A 21,065-nucleotide genomic window follows, 5' to 3' on the forward strand; every position below is an offset into this window, starting at 1 on the left:
ACCTCCAAGGATGGAGACTGCCCCCCCTCTTTGGTAACAGTGATTCACCACCCTTCTAATCCTCTTTTTAGAAAGTGATGGCCCCCCGCAATGCTACCAAACACCTGCATTTAGCTGCCACAACTACTACTGATAGAGGCATCCTTTCAGATCATGCCCATGATAACATGCAATAGTTATGCAAGTATAGGTTCCTGTATATATGTATAAATTGGTTGTTAAGAAAATAAGTGATCATATCAGCAAAGTTTGCAAATGTTGGGTCTAGGCTTTCATGCGAGCTTTCTAGTTGGTGGAAACAGTCTGAAGTGATATTGGAAACAGCTAGAAACAGGCTATTAATAGAGCAGAGAGAATACTTGGCTTTTGCAAAGTTAGGGTTTTATGGGTATTGTAGAAAGAAAGAAAGCTGGCTACATTAAGTCTACACTATGCTGTAAGGCCACAGGAAAGTATTTGTTAAAGAGGTTTATAAGGATAAAGCACTAAAACATCAGCCACAAAGAGGAGAAGAGCATAGATAGATAGATGGGCATTGGAAGCAGAAAGGGCAGCAGTGACAGGAGAATGATTTCTCAAACCACTTTACGGTGGTTTTCATCACAGCTGGGAAAGTCCAATAAGAGATGAGCAAGGGAAAATCCTTGCCACCTTGGGGGAGTGAAAAGAAAGATTGGCAGAACATATCAGTGACATCTTTAATAAATCTCTCTAAGGATCAGCTTTAACTTTGATAAGGTGGGGATGATAGCACAGCATGGGCGTTTCCTGCAAATTCATTACTGGATGAACTTAAAGCAGTGATTGGAAGATGACAGAGCAACAACTGACCCAGTGAAGATCCCGTCAGTGCAGAACTGCTCAAGGCAAATTGAGAGGGCAATGAAATGGGAATATAGTGTGATTTCCCCCGCAAAAAGTGATCCCAAGAACTGACACAAAGCTGGTTTATTCCATCCCAGGGAAATCCTTCCATGACTCATCTTACATAGATTTAGAAATTGCAGGGAGAACAAGCCTATGACCACCAGTTCGCTTTTGCTGAAATCAAGCCTTTGCCGACCTGATTTTCATCTATCATCACAGAAAAAAGCAATGTATGCCAATGGCCTGCTGATCTGCATGTTGTGGATTTCCAAAGTTCCCTGGCTAGAAAATCAATGCAGCCAATAATAGGAGTTCATATCATCCAAATAATTAGAATTTTGGGTCAAAATGCATAACCTTCAGTAAAGCTAACGCAGGAGCTAGCAGTCTTGTTTAATGTGACCATCCATGCCAGGCAAGGCCACGGCTTGTCCCCATCTTATTTGAAGGTGTATGGATTTTGGTAGGCCACAGATTGGCCGAATGGAAGTGGTAGATGGTGGGTTCGGAGATGGAGTTGAGGACGGACAGTGGAAAACACGGTCTTTCACAATTTGCCAGACAATGCTGACTCATTCACTCTTCAAAGACAAAAGTCTTGAGCCTCTTTTGTCTCCCAATAAACTTATTTATTTCCTTCAAAGCTACTAATAAAAGTCACTTGTCTGGATTGTATCATTCCTAACACCGATGCTTGCGTATTTGTTGTGAGCTGCGAGAAAGGCAAGAACTGTAATTCAAAAAACCCGAATATGGTATGGACAGCCAATGGGATTAGCCAGGACACCAAAATGGGAGTCTCAAAGCTACATCTTAAGGTCCCTAGGAAAAAACAAGTCCCCAGAATGCAATCTGAACAGCTTTCAATGTGCAGATGTCTGGGTGCAGATATTCAAGGTAATGTGCCCTCATAGAATAAGCAATTAAGAGCTCCAACTATCTACAGTACTACAAGCATTACTGGAAGAGAGAGAGATGGATTTGGGACATGGAGAATTTGGAAAATAGGCTACCCGAACCAGCCTTTCTTAGCAACCCTACAGCAAAGGATAGATGCTGAAAGTATTCGGGGCAAGCTTCCTGGTGTGGTGCTGGCTGAAGTGGCATTATTACAACTGAATAGAAAAGGGCTTGGAAAAATGAGCCCAGGAAAGGGACAACTGGTGCCATTTGGCTTCTGAGAGGTGTGGAGAGTTGACGATGACGATGCAGTTGAGGCAGGGATCTCAAATCTTCCCTGCTAGGTCGGTATTGTTTTAATAGCTGGGGTGATACCAGGACCATCAATGAACGAAACAAAATCCTTGCAAAAATAATATAAGGGGCAGAGCAACTTGCTCAGTTTAAAGCATTTCTCCCTGGAACACCATGGGAGGCAGTCCCATCCCCAGGTGAGGCTTGGAGACTAAACTACTTCCCCAAGACCATTCATAAAGTACAGGAATGTGAACCCAGGCCTAGGCTGACATGCTAGCAACTGGGCCATTGCTCTTCCCACATAGCAAGGCTCTTCATGGGACCCAAACCTCCCACATCTATTTAGGAGCTTAACTCCATCCCCTCTGCAGGAATTGAATGCAGCTGTCTAGGTGCTTTTGAACCCAGGCAGCCACCTCTCAGTATTTATAAATGTCTAAATGCCTTTGAAAATGCAGTCCTAAGGAACCATTTCCCAAGACCTTTGCTTCCTTCTCAATAATGCAAACTTCAGGTCTCAGCCCTGCAGACGTTTGCTCACATCAGCAGGATCCTGGTTTTCTCTGATAAAAAAAAATCCCCAATTTTCAGATTGAAAAAGTAACCCCAAATCCAAATTTTTCTGTGATTAAAATGAAACACCACTAATATATAGATATAGATATCGCTATATATATCTATATCTATCTAAATAGATATAGATATATTTAGATAGATAGATAGATATAGCTATCTATCTATCTATCTATGTATCTAGTGCTGTTTCATTTTGATCATGGAACAATATGGATTTGGATTTGGGGTTACATTTTTCCATGATTAAAATGAAACCACTAATATATAGGGGTGTGTGTGTGTGTGTGTGTGTATAATATATATATACATGCGCGCACACACTCGCGCGCGCACACACACACACACATATAGAGGTGTTTCATTTTGGTCACAGGAAAATGTGGATTTAATCTGAAAATTGGGGGGGGGGGGGGGGTTATCAGAGAAAACCAGGATTCCTGCACATCAGTAAGCTTAACCGTGGGTATAGTCCCATCACATGTGAGAGGACTAGAGTAGCTCGTGTGTGTGTGTTCGCATGGTTGGTCTCTAGGTGGGAACAACTTAGCTCAGCGACGTAGCTCCAAGGAACCAGCAGGATGACTTGCATGTGCACGCTTACTCGCATGCACAGACAGCTGGAAGATCAGCCCTTAGCAACAAAGAAAGTTGCCTGTGGAAGCGATTTGCATGTTGTAATAAAGAAGCTTATGATGTACTTCAGTAGGGTTGGGGGCTGAACACATGCCTATTATCAGGGCTCTGCTTTATGCTAAGACAGCCTGGCATTGTGCACTGTATAATGAATTGCGGCAAATACAGCTGCTTATTGTTGCTAGTGATTTTTGGGTTCATTCTCCTAATGATGTATGTAAATATCTGCCATTAGCGTTAATGTCAATTGCGCTTTTGGACCAATGAAAGAATAGAGCTTTCTGTCCCTGCAATGGAAATGTCATGACAATTATTTTAAAAATTTGCCTTTGTGACACTAGCTGCTTTGTTAGCATTGATATAGTTTGCAGACGTCTCCCCAAATGGTACTTTGACGTGGGTCTTCACCTCCATGCAAGTGGCACAACTTTAATTGGTCTTTGGAAGGTCCTTTTACACCACAATATATGCAAAAAAGGCTAGGCATTGATTAACCTTAAGCATAAGTGCTCCATTGAAACCAATGGGGCAACATACATGTTCGGTGGAAAGGGGGACTGAAGTGTTTTGCCTGAAGCTAAGCGCGTGCTTATGTTCTTGGTTGGACTTCTTGGCACTTTGAGTCCTGCCTTAGGCTGAGATATAGCAAACCGTCAAGCCCAGTAACCAGTCTCTAAAGTGCTTGAAAATCGGCCAAGATTAGACAAGGATGACAGTGAACCTCAACCTCTACCAGATGCTCCCTATCTTGGGGTCGCAACCCTATTTGGGGTCACAACGATAAAAAATAGGGTTGCAAAGACGCTTGACAGTGTCAACCTATGATGATAAATATGGTTCCTGTTTATAAATAAAAAAAGAAATAAATACGTTATAAATATAAACAGGAGTAAATATAAGCAGGTTTGTTTAATGGTAGGGCACCACAGTAAATATAATCCATAGTTAAAGCAATTGAAATAAACATCAACTAAATGCACTTAATAGCTTATTAAGACTTTGTTTTCATTGTTGCTTTTTAAATCTAAAAAAGAAGTTGAAATGATTTTAAATGTTGTATATGAAAAATATGAAGATCATAAAGATTGTAATGCCATCTTCATGACTTGTGGAGCTTGTCTGCATCATTTTGGAGTTGCAAAAAATTTCCAAGGTTTAAATGGGGTAATGCTGAGAAAAAAGTCAGGAAGCCCTGACCTAGGGTTTTCTATTAACGCTTTGGACCTAATTAAACATTTCTCACTGGCATAAAAGCAAGGAATCACTGGGGACCATCACGCCCTGTCTTGACAGTATACTCACACAGACATTCACACATGTTCCTGTGTATCTTGCATAGACCTCCCTGCAGTACGCAAGGCTACACATGCAGTATGTCCAACTCTAACTGGTCTAATGCAGCACAGGTGAATTGTCTTATGAGAATTTATCTGAGCTGAATGTTTGGCCTGGTATATTTATATTCGAGGGACTGCCTTGTCACAGCAAGCACCTAAGCTATTGGCACGAGAGGTGAGCAGAAGAAGAAACGCATCCTTGTGAGCACAGTCCATTTTGCACGTGCAGACAGGGTGGGTATTATGACACATTTTAAACTGTTTTCATAAACATTTTATTTCTGGGGAGCTTTTGAGTTGTCCCCCTTTTGCCTACTGTGAGCTTGGGATAATGCTTCCAACAATTCCGAAGCAATTACAAAACCTATGATCCAGTGAAAGTCAGTCCTCAGATTCCCAAGGGAATTATAGGTGCCAAAATATATTCAGTGGGATTTTCAAAAAGTGATTAGCCATATTAAGTGTCCACCTCCCCATGCGTCCATTAGGATTTTGGCACCTAATCTGCTTCGGCATTTTCCAAAATCCCAACTAAGTAATTCTCTGCAACTTTAGGCAGCTTAAGTCACTTTACTTAGGCTGCTTTTGAAAATGTTACTGAGAATCATCCACTAAATAGCTGTAACAACACCCCAAGCCTTCAAATGACAGCATTTGGAGAACAGCAGGGCCAGTCTCAAAGTAACTTGATAAAACACATATTAGAGACAATATTTTTACAATGTAAATGAATTTTGGATGCATAAAACATTGTCTACATTTTTGCCCCCAAACACCCAAAATACATACTGCAAGGCAACAGAGTGAAATGATGTATAAGCAGCCATAAATGTTAACCCTTCAAGCACTCCACTGTGGATGACTCCTGACAGATGTGATGAAAAAGCTTGCAATAGCTAGTGAAATTTAACAGTCTACCATGAATACCAACAGGAGAAGCAGCAGACTTTTGGACTTGGTAAAAACTCTTAACTACACTGGCAAACACATAGTTGCTTTTAATTTTTGTTATACATAGAAAATGAAGTAGGGGAAACAAGACTTCATGTGAGACTTTATCTGGGCAATAGAAAACATAACGGCACCTGGTAAAAAGCCTGAGAGTGGGATTTTTTAACTTTCAATATTATAAATATGATGCCACATCCCCGTAGCCCACAACATAGTGTTGTAGACAATCACTGAGCAGCTAAAGATGTTGCCTTCAGTTTCCAAATGAAGCAGGTGTGTATAACAGAGCCGCTTTGATTTTTCTCCCTAACTGTGAACGTGGCAGCAGTCCACAGCGACACCAGTCCAGAGGAGAGCCACGCGCATGATCAGAGGTCAGGAAAACAGATCTTACGGTGACAGGCTGAGAGACATGGGGCTCCTTAGCCTGGAAAAGCGCAGGCTCAGGGGTGATCTGATGGCCACCTACAAGTTTCTCAGGGGTGACCACCAGGATCTGGGGGAACATCTGTTCACCAGAGCGCCCCAAGAGATGACGAGGTCGAACGGCCACAAACTCCTGCAAGACCGTTTCAGGCTGGACATAAGGAAGACTTTCTTTACTGTCCGAGCCCCCAAGGTCTGGAACAGCCTGCCAGCGGAGGTGGTTCAAGCACCTACACTGAACACCTTCAAGAGTAAACTGGATGCTTATCTTGCTGGGATCCTATGACCCCAGCTGACTGCCTGCCCTTTGGGCGGGGGGCTGGACTCGATGACCTCCCAAGGTCCCTTCCAGCCCTGATGTCTATGAAATCTATGAAATCAGTCTAGCCATGCACAGGATGCTAATTAATACCTAGGTTTTATGTCCAGTAAGCTGATGTATTTTTTTATTGTCCTTGGGCATAGTTGCTGTTACCACGCTGCAAAAGCCGGGTTTGACATTTAGCTCAGTGCCAGTGTGACAGATGCTGCTGTAGCAAGGACTCGAGGAGCTGAACAAGGCAGGGAGGAGCCCCCTTCCTTACATCCCTCTTAAATCAGAAGCAGAGTAAAACAAGAGAGAAAAATGGCTGACTTACCCCATGGCGATGCTCGAAGTAAGCTAACTTGGACTTGGTTAAGACGAAGAAGCGCACTTTGAAGTTGGAGGGAGATGTTCTCCTTTTCTGCTGGGACTTCTTGATCAGCTGCTCCTCCAGGAGGATGCAGTTATTCATGGTTTGGTAGCGAACGGTCCTGGCCCAGGACAGAGAGCTTCTGCCGCTGCCGGCACACCACGCGCGCCCCAAGAGAGACACGAGAAGGGAGACAGTTAATTTCTCACCAAAAGGTGTTCAAAAGGCAGCGTAGGTGCTCTGAGCTTTGTCTTTCCGTCTGTCATCTAGGCAACGCTGTCAGGCTTCCTTTCTGTCAAAACCATAACCACATCCTCTCCAGTCATGAAACGAACAGCACATGCTGAGAAATGCTCCAAGGTAAATGTTGTGGAAAAAAGTCACCTTTGGAGGGCACTCAGACAGGGGGACTTCAAGGATCAGGGATCAACAGGGCAGGACAAAGGGACAGCCTGTGCAGTACCCGGTCCAAAGAGCTCAGGCTGAATTTGGACCAAAGGGAATAGCATCTTCCTTGTCCGCTTAGAAGTAGGTCATGAATCCAAGCCCCTTTCACAGACACCTGGTGTTGTCGTACCCCCCGCACGTTTATCAGTTCAGGACTTTACTTAATGCCTTACATTTAAAACTTCTTTTCAAAGAAGTTGTCTCTATAACCATCAAATCTCTGACATGGGAGTAGAAGCAAGTTGCAGATTAAACATTGGGGACATATGGCAATGATGTAGAAATAGAGATTTCCATTTTTTAAATATCATCCATGAATCTCTTGCCTGTCACTGAATTTTCCAGATGTGCTTGGAGGAAGACAATTAATCCCTGCTGTGTGTCCCAGGAAAATCTCGATGCAACATGTTCTCAGTACATACAGCTCGGGGTGATATAGTCTGTAGCAGTGGGGTCTATATACTGTACCAGGAGTTAATGGTTTCCTTAGCTTTCCAGTGCAGCAGACCAGAAAGTCTGCAACAGCTTCAGGAGAAATAAAAACCAGAGAATGTTTTAGATGAATTCATTTGTTGTTTTATCTGATATCAATTGGGATTAATTGTGCTTCACCTCTATGTGCCAACAGATCATAGCCTTTGTATTGATGCAGTATAACTACATGGTAGAAGCTGTTGGGTAATGGAAAAGGGGACAATGAGAAGGAAACAAATGGAGTTTGAGCAAAGACAAGCAGGTAAATGGGCCTGTCACCAAACAACATTAGCTGGGTCTTTCTGAGTGTGTCTACACATGTACTTTAATGTGCATTAGCCTATTTTAATGCACATTGTCATAAAAATTATGCGCTTTCACTAATATATGTTAAAATAGGTTAATATGCCTTTTTCGAGTACTTCAGAATGGAGGCACTAAATTTAATGTGCGTTAGCAAAAGCGCATTAATGAACACGTAGACGTGCCCTCTGACAACTATTCCACTGTAGCATTATTGCAAGCAGTCGCCTTTTCAAATAGCACCCTGGATGTCAGGGTTCGTAGCATACTAAAATGAATGGAGACAGTTTGCACCTCTCTTCAATTCATTCTTTTTTGAGGACGTCTGCCAACTCCAGAGAAAGCGCTGTATTGGCCTGAAATTAGCACACGTAGAGAAAGTTGTCTTCTCAAGCAGAAGTTGGACGCTTTTAAAAATAAAGACTTTTTTTTAGATGTTAGAGCCTAGTTCTGTTTCTGGGGCCATTCTGCAACACATTCGATGAACTCACAAAACTTTTGGGGTTTGGGAGCAATATTTTTCAACATGGGTTTGCTATGCAAAGATCCCTGCAGAATATACCTGCTGCGCTGCTGCTTGTTGCATTAAGTTCAGGTACAGCCTTCCAGGAGCGTCTTAATCAGTCATCATGGGGGTCTTCTGCTAAAGTCCTGTAGAGATTCTGCATTTGCCCTAAGAGCAGAATTTCCCAGTTGAGACCTGCCATTTAAATCAGGAGGGGAATTTTGCAAAAAATATCATGAAAAATGGAAGAATAGGAGACTGTTAAAGAAGAGTTGTACAAATTAGGCCTGAGTTACCCATGTGTCTCTCTTGCAGAAGTGATACAGTACTTCTAAACATAGGCAGAAGTATGGTGTGCTAAACCAGAAGGGCTGCCTGCCGTCTCTGTACCTCCTTGACCAATTGATAATTAGCTCCAGGGAATCCTTACAGTTCTGCAGGGGAGCTGATTGTAGTTGATCTCAATGCAATTTCTCCTGATTTCACTGCTGTGGATGATTTTGGGATCAGGCCTCAGAGGTTCACACAACATAACCTACTTAGTCACGATCACGTTATATTCGTCTCTCATTATTTTATGGTTACACTGTGTGCTCCGGGCATTGCAGAAAGGCAGGTTTGGACAAGCTGTGCCCAGGCAAACTCCACCAGCTAGTGACAGACTACCTGGGAGAGCAGCCAGTGGTTTTCAGCCTTTTTGCATTTAAAGACCCCTAAAAATTTTTGAATGGAGGTGTGGCATGCCCTATGAATTGTAATTTTTTTGATTGATCCTTGGCATCTTTTGCAGCCCCCTCAGACATAGCCTGCAGACTATAGGGACCACAGGATGAAAACCACTCGTTTAAGCCATGTGTAGTGGGTTCATTTGGCAGCCAGGAAATAGAGGCGTGCAGTGGTCAGTGAACCCTAAAAACCTGCGACAGGGATGAGACGCTAACAGACAGGCAGCTGAGGGTGGTAACACTGGGCTAGTCGAGCAGGGAGGATGTGGGGAGTAAAGAGATGCTTGACAGGGGTGGTAGGCAGGGAGGGGCAGCAGGAGCGATGACAAGAAGTGTGATTATCTCAGTGTGATAAGCGCTGGAGAGTCCATGGAGGGATTTGCAGAGAGCACGACTTGATCAAGCATAGAAGCTGGGGGGCCAGCAGCTGCAATTAAGCAGGAAATTATCCACATGCTCGTTAGCAGCCAGAAAGAAAGACAGTGCAATAGTCACAGTCAGCTAAAAGCACGGGCCAAACATGTGGTTGGACTACATGGATGGAGGAAGAAGGCAGGACTTCAGAGATGATGAGAAAGAACAAAATGATATGGTTTCAGCTGGGATGTGGAAAAACAGAAGTAAAAAATGCTTCGTGATGCCGGCTCTAAGGGACAGGGAGTACAATAGATGGGTCAAGACTAGGAGAGAAGGCCCAAACTCACAAGGACTTGGGAAGAAAGATTAATAGTTTGGTTTTATCCAGGTGAAGGTTAAGGTGATGATAAAGCATCTTAAAATATCAGACAGCCAGGGCCAAATGTGGGATCAAATGAAGGCAGGAGACAAAGGAGTGGAGACTGTGTTAAATTTGTGAGACTTGAGGTGGCTGCAGGGAGCTGAGGATTTCTCCTGACTTTGGAAACCCAATCCCATTATTTAGGTTGCTACATATGGGCCCTCCACTTAGGTACCTGTTTTGGCCATATCAATCTACTTCAAACTTTCTTTACTTGTAAGGCGCCAACCACTTTCATTAGCAGGGATGGTAGAAATTTAATTTACTGCTATTCATACGTTTCCCACCCCCATGTCACTTAGTCTGGGCAGTGAAACTAGATGGGCTGGCTTCAGAGTCTGTTTTCACGCTCCTGTTGCCTGAGCTTCCTAAACGATGGGGAAGTACATCTATCAAATACGTACCCTTGCAATGTTATTTTTTAATGAACAAGACCCAAAATGTGGCCATAAATGACATTCCCAGTTCATCATGACTACAACATCACCCCAATTCCATAGCAATACAGGTAACATTTCTATAACTCTCTAAATGCTAAGAGCAAAGAATTATTTTTACAACAACTAAATACAGTAAGAGCTTGAGTTTTATTGAAAGTCATGACATGGGCACATGACAATTACTACGGAGGAACTTAACCCCATATTTTTCTCCATGGTAAGGAACAGACTTCCAAGCAGCTCCCCCAACTAGCTGGGCTCTATAACACTGACCTTAAGGAGGCAGAGGCTACCCCAGGGATGAAGATTATTAGGGGAGTAATATACCATGTGTCTGCACCCATAGCAGGAGTTACACCTTGTAAGGGCCAGATTTACAGTGTTATTTAGGCACTTAAATAAATTGAGCCTGGTGGGATTTACATAAGCAAGGTAGACACCTCTCTGGGAGTCAGGCACCTAATCCTTTTAGGCATCCCATCAGACAACAGGCCCATCGCTGTAGGTGGCTGCGTGCCTTTGCAAATCTGCTCTGAAGTGGTTGTCGCTTTTCAAAAGTGGACTCAGCTTTCTCCTGCACTTTGGGAAATGTCCCCCGAGTCCCTTCAGTACTGCATGCTTCGGCACTGACTTGAATACAAATAAAGTGTTTAAAAGCAACAAGCGTCGTCATTCGGTGCCGGGCGGCGAACACAGATCTCTTATCAGTTTATCTTAGTACCTATGGCCCCGACTCCATTACTCGTGCTTCCTTTTTCTCTCACCTTCCTCCACTCCTCGCCACTTCTTGCACCCTACCCGCTTTCAATCTTGAAAAAAAACCTTTGTTTTATGGATTGGAGTTTTCTTAGGGGATTTACCCAGAGATTATGCAGTTCGCACATTTATTACTGTAGACTGTGGAAATCTCCCCACCCGCACATCCTGCTCTGATACCAGCACTGGTATCCTGAAGGCGGCAGAGAAATTTATAAAGTTATATATAGCAGTTTTTGTTTTCTTAAAAAAAAAAAGAGAAGAAAAAGACAGCAAATGCATCGGCACTCTCAGTTGGATACCTGGCAATTTTCAACCTAGGTTTCCTGTATCTGCTTGGGGTGACCTTTCTTTAAGGAGCAGTCCTGTGGTCAGATGCAACTCTCCAAGTCAGGAGCTTGCCGTCAGATGTCCAGTGCTCTCTCTGGGTATATTATGGTCAGTGGAGTAATTTTGTGATGGATTCCCTGACATGAATGAAAGACCCTCAGCTGACACATCACTGGCAGCTCTACAGAAAGTATTTGGAGGCAGCTTTGCCCTTCCCACTGCCTCTTCGACCTGCCAGTAATCACTGCAGGGCTTTGTCATTAGCCAGGTGTGCTCATGTCATTTTAAAGGGGGCTGTGAGAGCCCCTCTGTGTCTCTTGCTGAGCTGGCTGCCTTCTCCCAGGATCACTTCTTCAGTGCATGAGAAAAGAAAGGCGGAGGGAAGGAGGCAGAAGGCCTGTCACATAGGAAGGAAGGAAGGAGTCTGGCCCAGATGAACCCCTGGCATCTCATGCTCTCTGTCAGGCTCTCACCATCTCCTCTGAGCACACTCATGCTCCTCTCATCACCAGGGAAAGGTGCTCCCCTAGATCCAAAGGCAGGACTTGTGCCCTGAATATTTCTGGGATCTTGGCAAAGTTGGATGCACAGATCAAAGCCTGGAAAGTACAGTAAATTACCTGTGAGCCCGGAGCAGATCACCCCAGGGCTCCCTGCCCTTGGCAGTGGTACAGGGGACATAATTTTCACAAGGATGAACTGCACAGGAACAGCATGCATTGCAGTGAGAACAAACGGGCCTTCCCCCAGCAGCTTGCAACAGCACCCCTTCCATTTATGGCTGTTTTCTCTCTTCCACAAAAATACCACAAGGAAAAACTAGTGGTCTGAAAGCCCTGTCCAGAAAGGGTTGTGCTGTGCTGTACTAGTTCTCAGTGCCCAGGCCCCAGCAGCGCCGTGTCGCACTGACCCCAATGGAAGATAAGCAAGGCCACTGGGTATAGCGCTGAAGCAACCTTGATGCACTGAACTGCTGCAAATCAAAGACAGTAGAGATTTAGACTCTCTGCACTACTTATTTGAATTTGTGTGGGTTGCTGGCCACTTACCTGTGCTTTGTGCATACAGACCTGGATTCCTTTGCATCTCACCCTTAAGAGCAAAGGATAAAGGGGTAAGGCAGATGAAATGAAGAGGGCAGGCTAAGATTTTCACTATAGGGCAAAATGTGCCTGTGTTTAGTGTCTTCCCTTGTCAGTTCTGAGTCATTTATCTCATATTTGCTATCAGGTGAAGATCCAGCATTGACCTACCTGCTTGATAATTAAGTAGGGTCCTTGACTCCAGATGTCAGCAGACAGGAGTCTGGCCCAAAGCAAGCCCTGAATGACCACCTGGGAATCCAAATAGCCTCTGGTCGCTACCAAAGGGTGCAGACACCTTCTCCGCAGCAAGTAAGTGTTTAATGTGTGTGCAAACCAGAAGCACCTGGAAATGAGAAACAAGCACAGCACCAAAAATTCACTCTAAGCAGCAAGGTCTAATGCTGGACCAAATGCACCCAAGAGAGTCAGCTTCTGCTGCACACTGGTACTTTTTCTCCCTTTTTTTGGTCCGTTCACTTAAAAAGAGGTGTATAGCTGCTCTTTATTTTCCGGATGGCAGGAGCCCTCCAAATGTAACGTGTTGTGAAACAGAGGAAGAGACTGTCATGCTCCGAAGGACAGACGTTCCCAAAGAGCTGGAAGAAAATGGGTCTGCGTTTCTCTAGGGCTGGAGGAGGTGCTACTTGTTTGACGGAGCCCATAGCCATTACCTTAACAACACCCGAATGGTATGTGTGGCATTAACAGTGAGAGCCTAATTCTGCTCAAGTAGAAGACAACAGCAATGATGCAAATTTGCCTGGTAGCCATGCTAAAGAATCACTGAGTATATTTTACTAAAAGAGAGAAACTGAGGACCTGGGCTTAGGGCTGGGGTGGGCAATTGTTTCACCTGGAGGGCCACTTAATGAGTTTGGGTGAACCGTCAAGGGCCGCACACAGAAAACCTTTCAGAAGATATCATTTGAACAAATTCTAGATAAACAACAAAGCGTCTATTAAAAACCAAACATCTCCTATAACATATTTGAAGTTTATTTTAAAACAGATTTTAGTCCTGATTTTTGTTTTTTTGAGTAGTGTGTATAGAAGCGATTGCCTAGCAGCTTGAAATAAAAGTCTTACGCCTGTACATTACTTGTGGGAGGTGTTGTGGCGTGGCTGGTGTGCAGCAGAGCTTACCTGGGCAGTGTGGTGCAGATGGAGTCTGCCCCCCACCCTATCCAGCCCGCGGTTGCCCCTGTGGGTCTCTGCATGGGGCCAAGCCTGCTTCTGCACTGGGCAACCCCCTCCTGGCTGGGTCCAAGGCTGTGCTGGGTGGGTGCAGGATGGAGCATGGCGTGGGCTGCCCCAGGTGAGGCTCGGCCCCATGCGGATTGCCACAGGGGCAGCCACAGCCCAGATACAATCACCTGACAGGCTGGATCCAGCCTGCAGACCGTATTTTGCCCACCCCTGGCTTAGGAGGAGCCCACCCCTTTCCTTCTGCATCGATCTAGCATCTTGCATTAAGGGACCCTGGCAGAGAAAGGGTCTGCATAGACAGATGCTGTGAGCTGAGAGGAGGCAAGGACTTACTGTGCCTCAGCTGCTCCACTGCCATGGTCCACGTGCATGCTCTTAACCTGCTGTTAGTAAAGGCTAACCCGGCGTAGCTTTTCGCTTTTAATTTTGCAGGGCTAAGTCTGTGCCCATGGGCAGGTACCACAAAGCAGCTGAGGAGTGGTGAGTCCTCACTGGCTGTCATTTGTCCACCCCAAGGCTCATGGGTGCTATATTAATGCAATGGCTAATAAGACCGAGCTTCCAGTGGGGAATGTACAAACCCAGAGCGGGAGCTTGAATGCATGGGAGAAGTGAACACTTCTCTTGGCTCCCAAGATGACATTTATCCCTGGTGCCTCTAGATAAGGGTTAGCTGCTTCTTTGGAAACCCTGCAGAAAGCATATGCTTTGTGCAGTCAGAGCATTTGACAGCTCTGCCAAGAGGCTGTAGGAGACTCTCAATACAAGGCAGTGTAGAATCAAACCCAACTTGTGTTGCAGTGGTGCAAAACCAGAAAGTCCCAAGGGATACCAACAGCTTGCATGGTGCTGTTGGTATCCCTTGGCAGGTCACTGGGAAAGATATATTTATTTCCCCTTCTTTCAACTTAAGATTTAGAAACAGTCTTCCTATCTCTGTGCTCTTAGGTGAGACAATGTGGTTTTTGACCATGAAGTATTTTGCAATGGGCCAACTTTTTTCTGCGTGAAAGCTATTACTTATTTGCACTGAAGTTGCACTCAGGGGCCCTCAGAGAGATGGGGTAAACCATAGTGACTGTCTGGATGGCCGGCAGTACGTGCACATAAAAGCTGTTCAGGGCAGGGACTGCTGCTTGTTGAGATGGTGAGAGACAAGAAATGGTTACCGATAAGAGACGGTGAGAGAAGGGAAGCATTATTATCTGCATTTTACAAATGAGGCAAAAGACCTCAGGAATCTTTCTGCTGATCCTGATGGCCCTGGAGCTAATTTGGAAAGAGTAAAGGTGAAATCCTTTTCCACCTTCACATGCCAAAATGGCACTTAGGTAGCTGCATCTGCCACTTTTGGTGCATGTGCACACTTTGGATAGCACACGCCTCTGCTCTCCCTGCATTTCCCTTCTGCGTGTGCTCGGCAGGCTACACTGTGTGGGCATATGTGTACTGCTGTGCAAGTACTGAAAATTGAGTGGTGGAAAACCCTGGGGGAAGGCAGATCCTCCCACCTTTGGGCTCAGTGGCATTATAGTCAGAACCCTTGCCTAAGGAACGTGATATCCGGGAACTAGACCCTCTGCACACAACAGGGTTGGCATCTTCAGGTCCTGCTTTCTAGCAAAGTGCTCTTACCCCCAGGCCATGGGCAAGGCAAGGCCTTGAGCCTTCTCCAACCCCCCTCTCGAAACTGGTCCACTGGGAGCCAGGAGCAGAAGGTCATAGGGCAGGAACAGGGAAACAAACCAGAGGATCGGACTCAATGAGACGAATGCCATGCTGAATAGTAGCATGCCCTGGATTCTGCGATTACCCAATGACTATTAAATACAAGGGCTGATGAGCCAACTTCAAGAGGCAGTGGGTAATGCCTTGTCTGTAGTCCAGGACCTTTGCTGAAGGCCTGTGGCAGAGCTGAGCATGGACCCCCTATCTCTTGGCACCAGGCTGGTGTGTTATCCCCAGGACTGTGCTTCTTCGCATTGCAACCCCACATTTCTCCTAACCCATAATAACCCAAACTCTTTTAATCTGCTGGATTCTTTCTACACTGGTATTAAACTTGTTTTAGTGGTCCTGATACATAGGCATGCGGTGGTGACTCTGGGCCGTTTATGCTCCACGACTTCTGGTTTTATCGGAATTCACATGTGAAAACTCTTACTTAAAAATAATGTCCTACATGACGCCTACACCTCAAAGATGAGTGCAGGGCACAGTGAGCAGCAAGGCGGGGAAATGCTTGAAAAAACACTGTCAAACCACCCTTATCCTGTCACATGCTTTTTTCCTGCATCAGGTTGCCCACCGTGGCTGCCCATAAAAATTCTTGTGTGCAGAGAATAACTTTCTGTACCCGGCTGCCTGGAGTCTGAACCTCCTGTCTGGCACTGATACCATCAGTGACGTTACATTGTCACTTGGGCAGTGGTTTTGTACGAGGAAGACTGGATTAACTCACATTGCTGGATGTCAAAACATTCAGCATGGCTGGTCCTCTCTCCAGTGTTGCCAGTATTGGTATCAGCACCAGGCAAGAGAATGTGAAAAAATGTCATCGAGATAGACACCAGACTTTGCTCCTTTGAAACTGGACACAATTAATCACCAGCTGTCTTTGGGACAAAATAACTGTGATTTGGAGCTTGGTGTCTTACCAAAGAAAGGGAACCTTCAAGCCCAGATGTGAAAAAAGGGCACGTAATTTAAACATTCAAGCAGTGCTGCCAGGACAAGTCTTTACTGGCAATATATTGCTGGGAAATGAGTGGTGGCTGGACAGGAACCGCAGATGAAGCAGACAACGTGATTGCCATTACTACTGTATATGGTGGCAGCAGCACTTGAAGCACTGAATGATGACAGAAAACAAGGGCACAGCCCGTAGTGACAACACGCACTTCCTTGGAAACGTCTCTGAAGCTCAAAGGCTGCGCCGTCTTCGTTTTCATGGTTCCTGGGCTCTTACAGTGCCCGTCGTGGCATGATCTGAGTACCTGCAGTCACAAAGCCAAGCTTTAAAAAGTATCCCCAGGCTCCAAGGAGAAATGGATCACAGTTCAAGCTGCCGGCACTGTATTATGATCACTGCTACTCTTGCCTCTGCATTCAGTCTGGAGGATATCAGCATTCGTTATACTGTGACTGGATGGGAAAAAACATTTTTATGCGAAATTAATCCCTATTTTATTTTTCATCTGTTGCAACTGAAATAATTAACATTTACAAACACCATTGCTGCCTGTGCCAACTTTTCCAAATATTTTTTAGAAAGGGGCAGCCAGTTAAACAGGCTGTAGTTGGGAGAAGCCCCCCTGCCCTGCCAACATCTGCAGAGTCAAGTCCCCCTACACCTACACCTCAGTTACCAACTCTTCCCCCCACCCCAACATCTGGATGACCAACCCCCCTGCTCTCACGAACATCTGGACGACCAACTTCCCCCTGCCCTGGCTAACATCTGGATGACCAACTATTCCCCCCCTCACCCACATCTGGATGATGAATGTCCCCCTGAACATCTGGAGGACCAACTACGGGTCCAATTAAAGACACAACCCTAACTGATTCTGGTCAAACCAAAGCCGCTGCTGCCCTCTGCTGCCATGAGAGAGAACGTGCCATAGAGAGGCCCGGGTGGCAGCAAGCAGGTGCTGGCACTCAGAGGCCAGGGGTACATCCTAGAGGTGCCCTCCATGCCCCCAGGACCCAGGGGGGTCCCTGATGACCCCTGGCAGGCTGGGCTGCACGTCTCTGAGCCGCCACTCTGCCCTGGGTAAAGAGCTGTGGTCCGCAGCCTGACTGCAGAGATGCTAAGGGACGTGCCCAAGGTCACACGGGGAGTCAGTGGCAGAGGGGTGCTCAGGGACGTGCCCAGGGTCACGCGAGGAGTCAGTAGTGGTCAGGGGTCGCCCCGCCGGGCATCACAAGCTGGGGGCGGAGTACGGAGCAACCGCTCAGAGGCACTGCACACCCCCCATCAGCCCACTGCGCATGAGCCGCACGCCCGGAACCTGTTGTCCTGCGCGCTCCGGAAGCGGCGCGAGGGGGTGGGAACAGCGGTGAGTGACGTGGGGGGCCGCCAATGGAACGGCCGGCCCTGAGCCTCCTCAGCCAATTGGGGCGGAGCGGAAGTGTGCTCCGCCGCGGTCTGAGGTGTGTGGAGCGGGTGCCGGGGGCGGAGTAGCGCCAGGTGAGGGCGGCCTGAGGCCGGGACTGGACCGGCCCCGGCGCTGGGCGGGCCCCACATGTTGGTAGCGGCAAAGAGGGGGAGTTGGTCCCCCAGATGTCGGGGGTTGGTCCTCCAGATGTTGGCATGGGTGCCCCAGATGTCTGTGGTGGTGGTGGTGCCTCTGATGCTGGGGGGGGGTTGGTCCCCCAGATGTTGGTAGGGGGGTTGATGCCTCTGATTTTGGTGTGGGTTGTGATGCCTCTGATGTTGGGAGGGGAGTTGGTGTCCCAGATGTCAGGGGTTGGTCCTCCAGGTGTTGGGGGGGGGGTTGGTGCCTCTGATGTTCGTGGGCCAGAGTTGGCCCCCCAGATGTCAGTGTGGGAGGTTGGTCTCCCAGATGTTGGGGGTTGGTTCTCCAGATGTTGGCTGGGGTGGGGGTGCCTCTGATATTTTGGGGTTGGTGCCCCACATGTTGCCAGGGGGGTTGGAGTCTCTGATTTTGGTGGGGGGGAGTTGGTGCCCCAGAAGTTGTGGGGGTTGGTGCCCCAGAAGTTGAGGGGGGGTTGGTGCCTCTGATGTTGGGGTGGGGGGAGTTGGTGTCCTAGATGTGGGGGTTGGTCCTCCAGATGGTGGTGGTGGGTGCCTCTGTTGGTAGGGGGATTGGTCTCCCAGATGTTGGCTGGGGGGGGTCCCCTAGATGGCATGGGGGTTTGTCCCCCAGATGTTGGCAGGGGTGGTAGTGCCTCTGATGTTAGGGGGGGTTGGTCCTCCAGTTGTTGGCAGTGAGTGCCTCTGATGTTGGTGGGGGGGGATCGGTCCCCCAAATGGTGGGAGGGTTGGTCCCCCAGAAGTTGGCGGGGGTTGGTTTGCCAGATGTCAGTGGGGGTGGTGGTACCTTTGATGTTGGGGAGGTTGGTGCCCCAGAAGTTGGGGGGGTTGGTGCCCCAGAAGTTGGGGGTTCATCTCCCAGGTGTTGGCTGTGGGGGGGTGGTCCCCCAGATGTTGCTTTCCTTCTGAGCGGGTCTGTTCCCCTCAGTATACATGTTCCCCGATTTTCCTGCCCCCCCTTGGGAACACAGGGGCTTGGTTTGATCAGGATCCTGCCCCCCTCACCCCCCCGAGCCTCGCCCCTGTCCCTATTTTTGCATGACTTGTACCAAGAGTGGTTGCTGCACATTTAATAAAACCCTGTAAAAACAGATTGAGATGCGGCAGTTTCCACCCAGGTGCTGTCCCAGCTCTGTGTGTACATCAAACAGTGCCCCCGCCCCTCACTTGATGCATATTATTTATGTTTGTTGGTTTCTTCCAGTTCTTCAAGAATAAGGAAATGTCATTATTTATTTGTTTTTAAAGAACTAGCAGAGTAAGAAAAGTGCATGCACGTGAGAAGTAAATATCCCCTCCTTTCAACCGCTGAAAGGTTGTGTTAATCTCTATGCCCCGCGTCCTGGAGTATTTGACTTCCTAGAGGTTGCATTACATCCTGCTTGGTCACAGGGGTGTCGTCAGGTTTGTGAACTCCTTTTTTTCCAGTTAGTCTAAGCGGTGTTTTACGGGCTGTTTTTTTTACACCCCAGGCACTTCTCTGCCACCATGGGGGAACCGCAGCAAGTGAGTGCTCTGCCTCCACCTCCGATGCAATATATAAAGGAATATACAGATGAAAACATTCGCAAGGGGCTGGCCCCGAAGCCCCCGCCACCGGTGAAAGACAGCTACATGATGTTTGGTAACCAGTTCCAATGTGACGATCTCATTATCCGCCCCTTGGAAAGCCAAGGGATCGAACGGTTGCATCCCATGCAGTTTGATCACAAGAAGGAGCTCAGGAAACTCAATATGTCCATCCTGGTCAACTTCTTGGACCTCCTGGATATCTTGATAAGGAGCCCAGGCAGTATAAAACGAGAGGAGAAGCTGGAAGACTTGAAGCTGCTTTTTGTCCACGTCCATCATCTTATAAATGAATATCGTCCACACCAGGCCAGAGAGACGCTGCGGGTCATGATGGAAGTGCAGAAGCGTCAGCGTCTCGAGACAGCTGAGAGGTTTCAGAAGCATTTGGAGCGGGTTGTAGAAATGATCCAGAATTGCCTGGCCTCCTTGCCTGATGACCTACCTCATTCTGAGGGAGGTTTGGGGATAAAAACTGAACCCATGGATACGGATGATGGCAGCAGTTGCATTGGGCAGAATGAACAGCAGAGAGCGGGCTCTGTCTGTAAGAAAGATCAGGTTTTAGACAAAGATGCTGCGATGTGTAGCATTATTGATGAAATGACATGAAAGGATGCTTTTTGTAGTGGCGTGCAGGTCTTGGGGTGAGAAGTGGGATTAATATTGAAGCTTGTATAATGTACTTTTTGTTGCCTTTATCTGGACCAGTAAAAACAATTGTGAAACTTAAGTGTGTGTGTGTATGTATAAATGTCTAAACTCATGTCTTTTTTTGTAGGTTTTTTTTGCAGGTGTTCAAGCAGATGGAGTTTGCTTGTATTGTAGGTGTTATTTGCATGTGGTCGTAAGAACAGAAAAGTAAAAATTTCTATAATGTTTCTTGTTGATGTGGGGGGGAATGTGCATCATAACAGTTCAATGAAGTGAGGCTCATGTGATGGCTTTGTTTTACTTCTGAATAAATAGTTTTGATTGAAAGATGAAAGTATCTTGTGAATTTCTATAAAATGTAGGAACAGGAAAGATGGAGAAATTACTGAATGCTCCAGATTCTGACCCGTTTCAAAAATGTTGAAGGTACTTTACTTGCATTTTCACAACTTCTATTAAATGTTATATTCTGTTATAAACAATAGTTGATTACTGTTGGATCTATTAATAGTGGCTGCAAAAATCACTTTTTTTCTCACATTGTAAAACATTAATATCTTAAATTTTATTCATCAGGAACTGATGTTAGACTACTGTCTCTCCTAAGTAAGCCTACGATAACATCTGTATAGAAGAGAATGGCATTGCCAAAATATGCTTGTATTTTCCTAGATGCAATAAACACTAGTCTCTCAAATACACAAAACTCCCCACAAAGCACAAACCCTAAATATTTCTTATTACTGTAAAGCAGGGGATATCTACTTTCATGCTAATTACTGGCACGTACCTTTGCAGAATGAAAATACCTGAAAGGGAGAGCATTTGGTGCTTACCATTTAGGCACCTGAAG

The 21,065-nt window shown here is 46.3% G+C and overlaps 2 protein-coding genes across 5 annotated transcripts in view; one reads left to right on the forward strand and one right to left on the reverse strand.

Annotated features, from left to right (window-relative positions):
- The window catches only part of ITK (IL2 inducible T cell kinase), a 42,632-nt gene extending 35,796 nt beyond the window's left edge, over nt 1–6,836 (reverse strand). For all 3 annotated transcript variants that reach the window (XM_090064474.1, XM_090064475.1, XM_090064473.1), the window contains exon 1: nt 6,626–6,836. In XM_090064474.1, the coding sequence (XP_089920600.1) occupies nt 6,626–6,763 (138 nt within the window). In that variant the 5' untranslated portion in view covers nt 6,764–6,836. The remainder of the gene's footprint in view (nt 1–6,625) is intronic.
- A 10,933-nt stretch (nt 6,837–17,769) lies between these two features.
- On the forward strand, nt 17,770–20,555 carry MED7 (mediator complex subunit 7). Of its 2 annotated transcripts, none has more exons than XM_090064750.1 (2): nt 17,770–17,902; nt 19,462–20,555. In XM_090064750.1, exon 2 carries the CDS (start codon nt 19,478–19,480, stop codon nt 20,168–20,170), a length of 693 nt encoding a protein of 230 aa, XP_089920876.1. In that variant the 5' UTR covers nt 17,770–17,902; nt 19,462–19,477; the 3' UTR covers nt 20,171–20,555. The 2 variants fall into 2 exon arrangements, with proteins under 2 accessions (XP_089920876.1, XP_089920875.1); XM_090064749.1 differs by lacking the exon at nt 17,770–17,902 and adding an exon at nt 17,927–17,959.
- Nucleotides 20,556–21,065: the final 510 nt, after the last annotated feature.

This window comes from Crocodylus siamensis, chromosome 10 (genome assembly GCF_052110815.1).
Source record: "Crocodylus siamensis isolate JL-2025a chromosome 10, ASM5211081v1, whole genome shotgun sequence".
Classification (NCBI taxonomy): domain Eukaryota; kingdom Metazoa; phylum Chordata; order Crocodylia; family Crocodylidae; genus Crocodylus; species Crocodylus siamensis.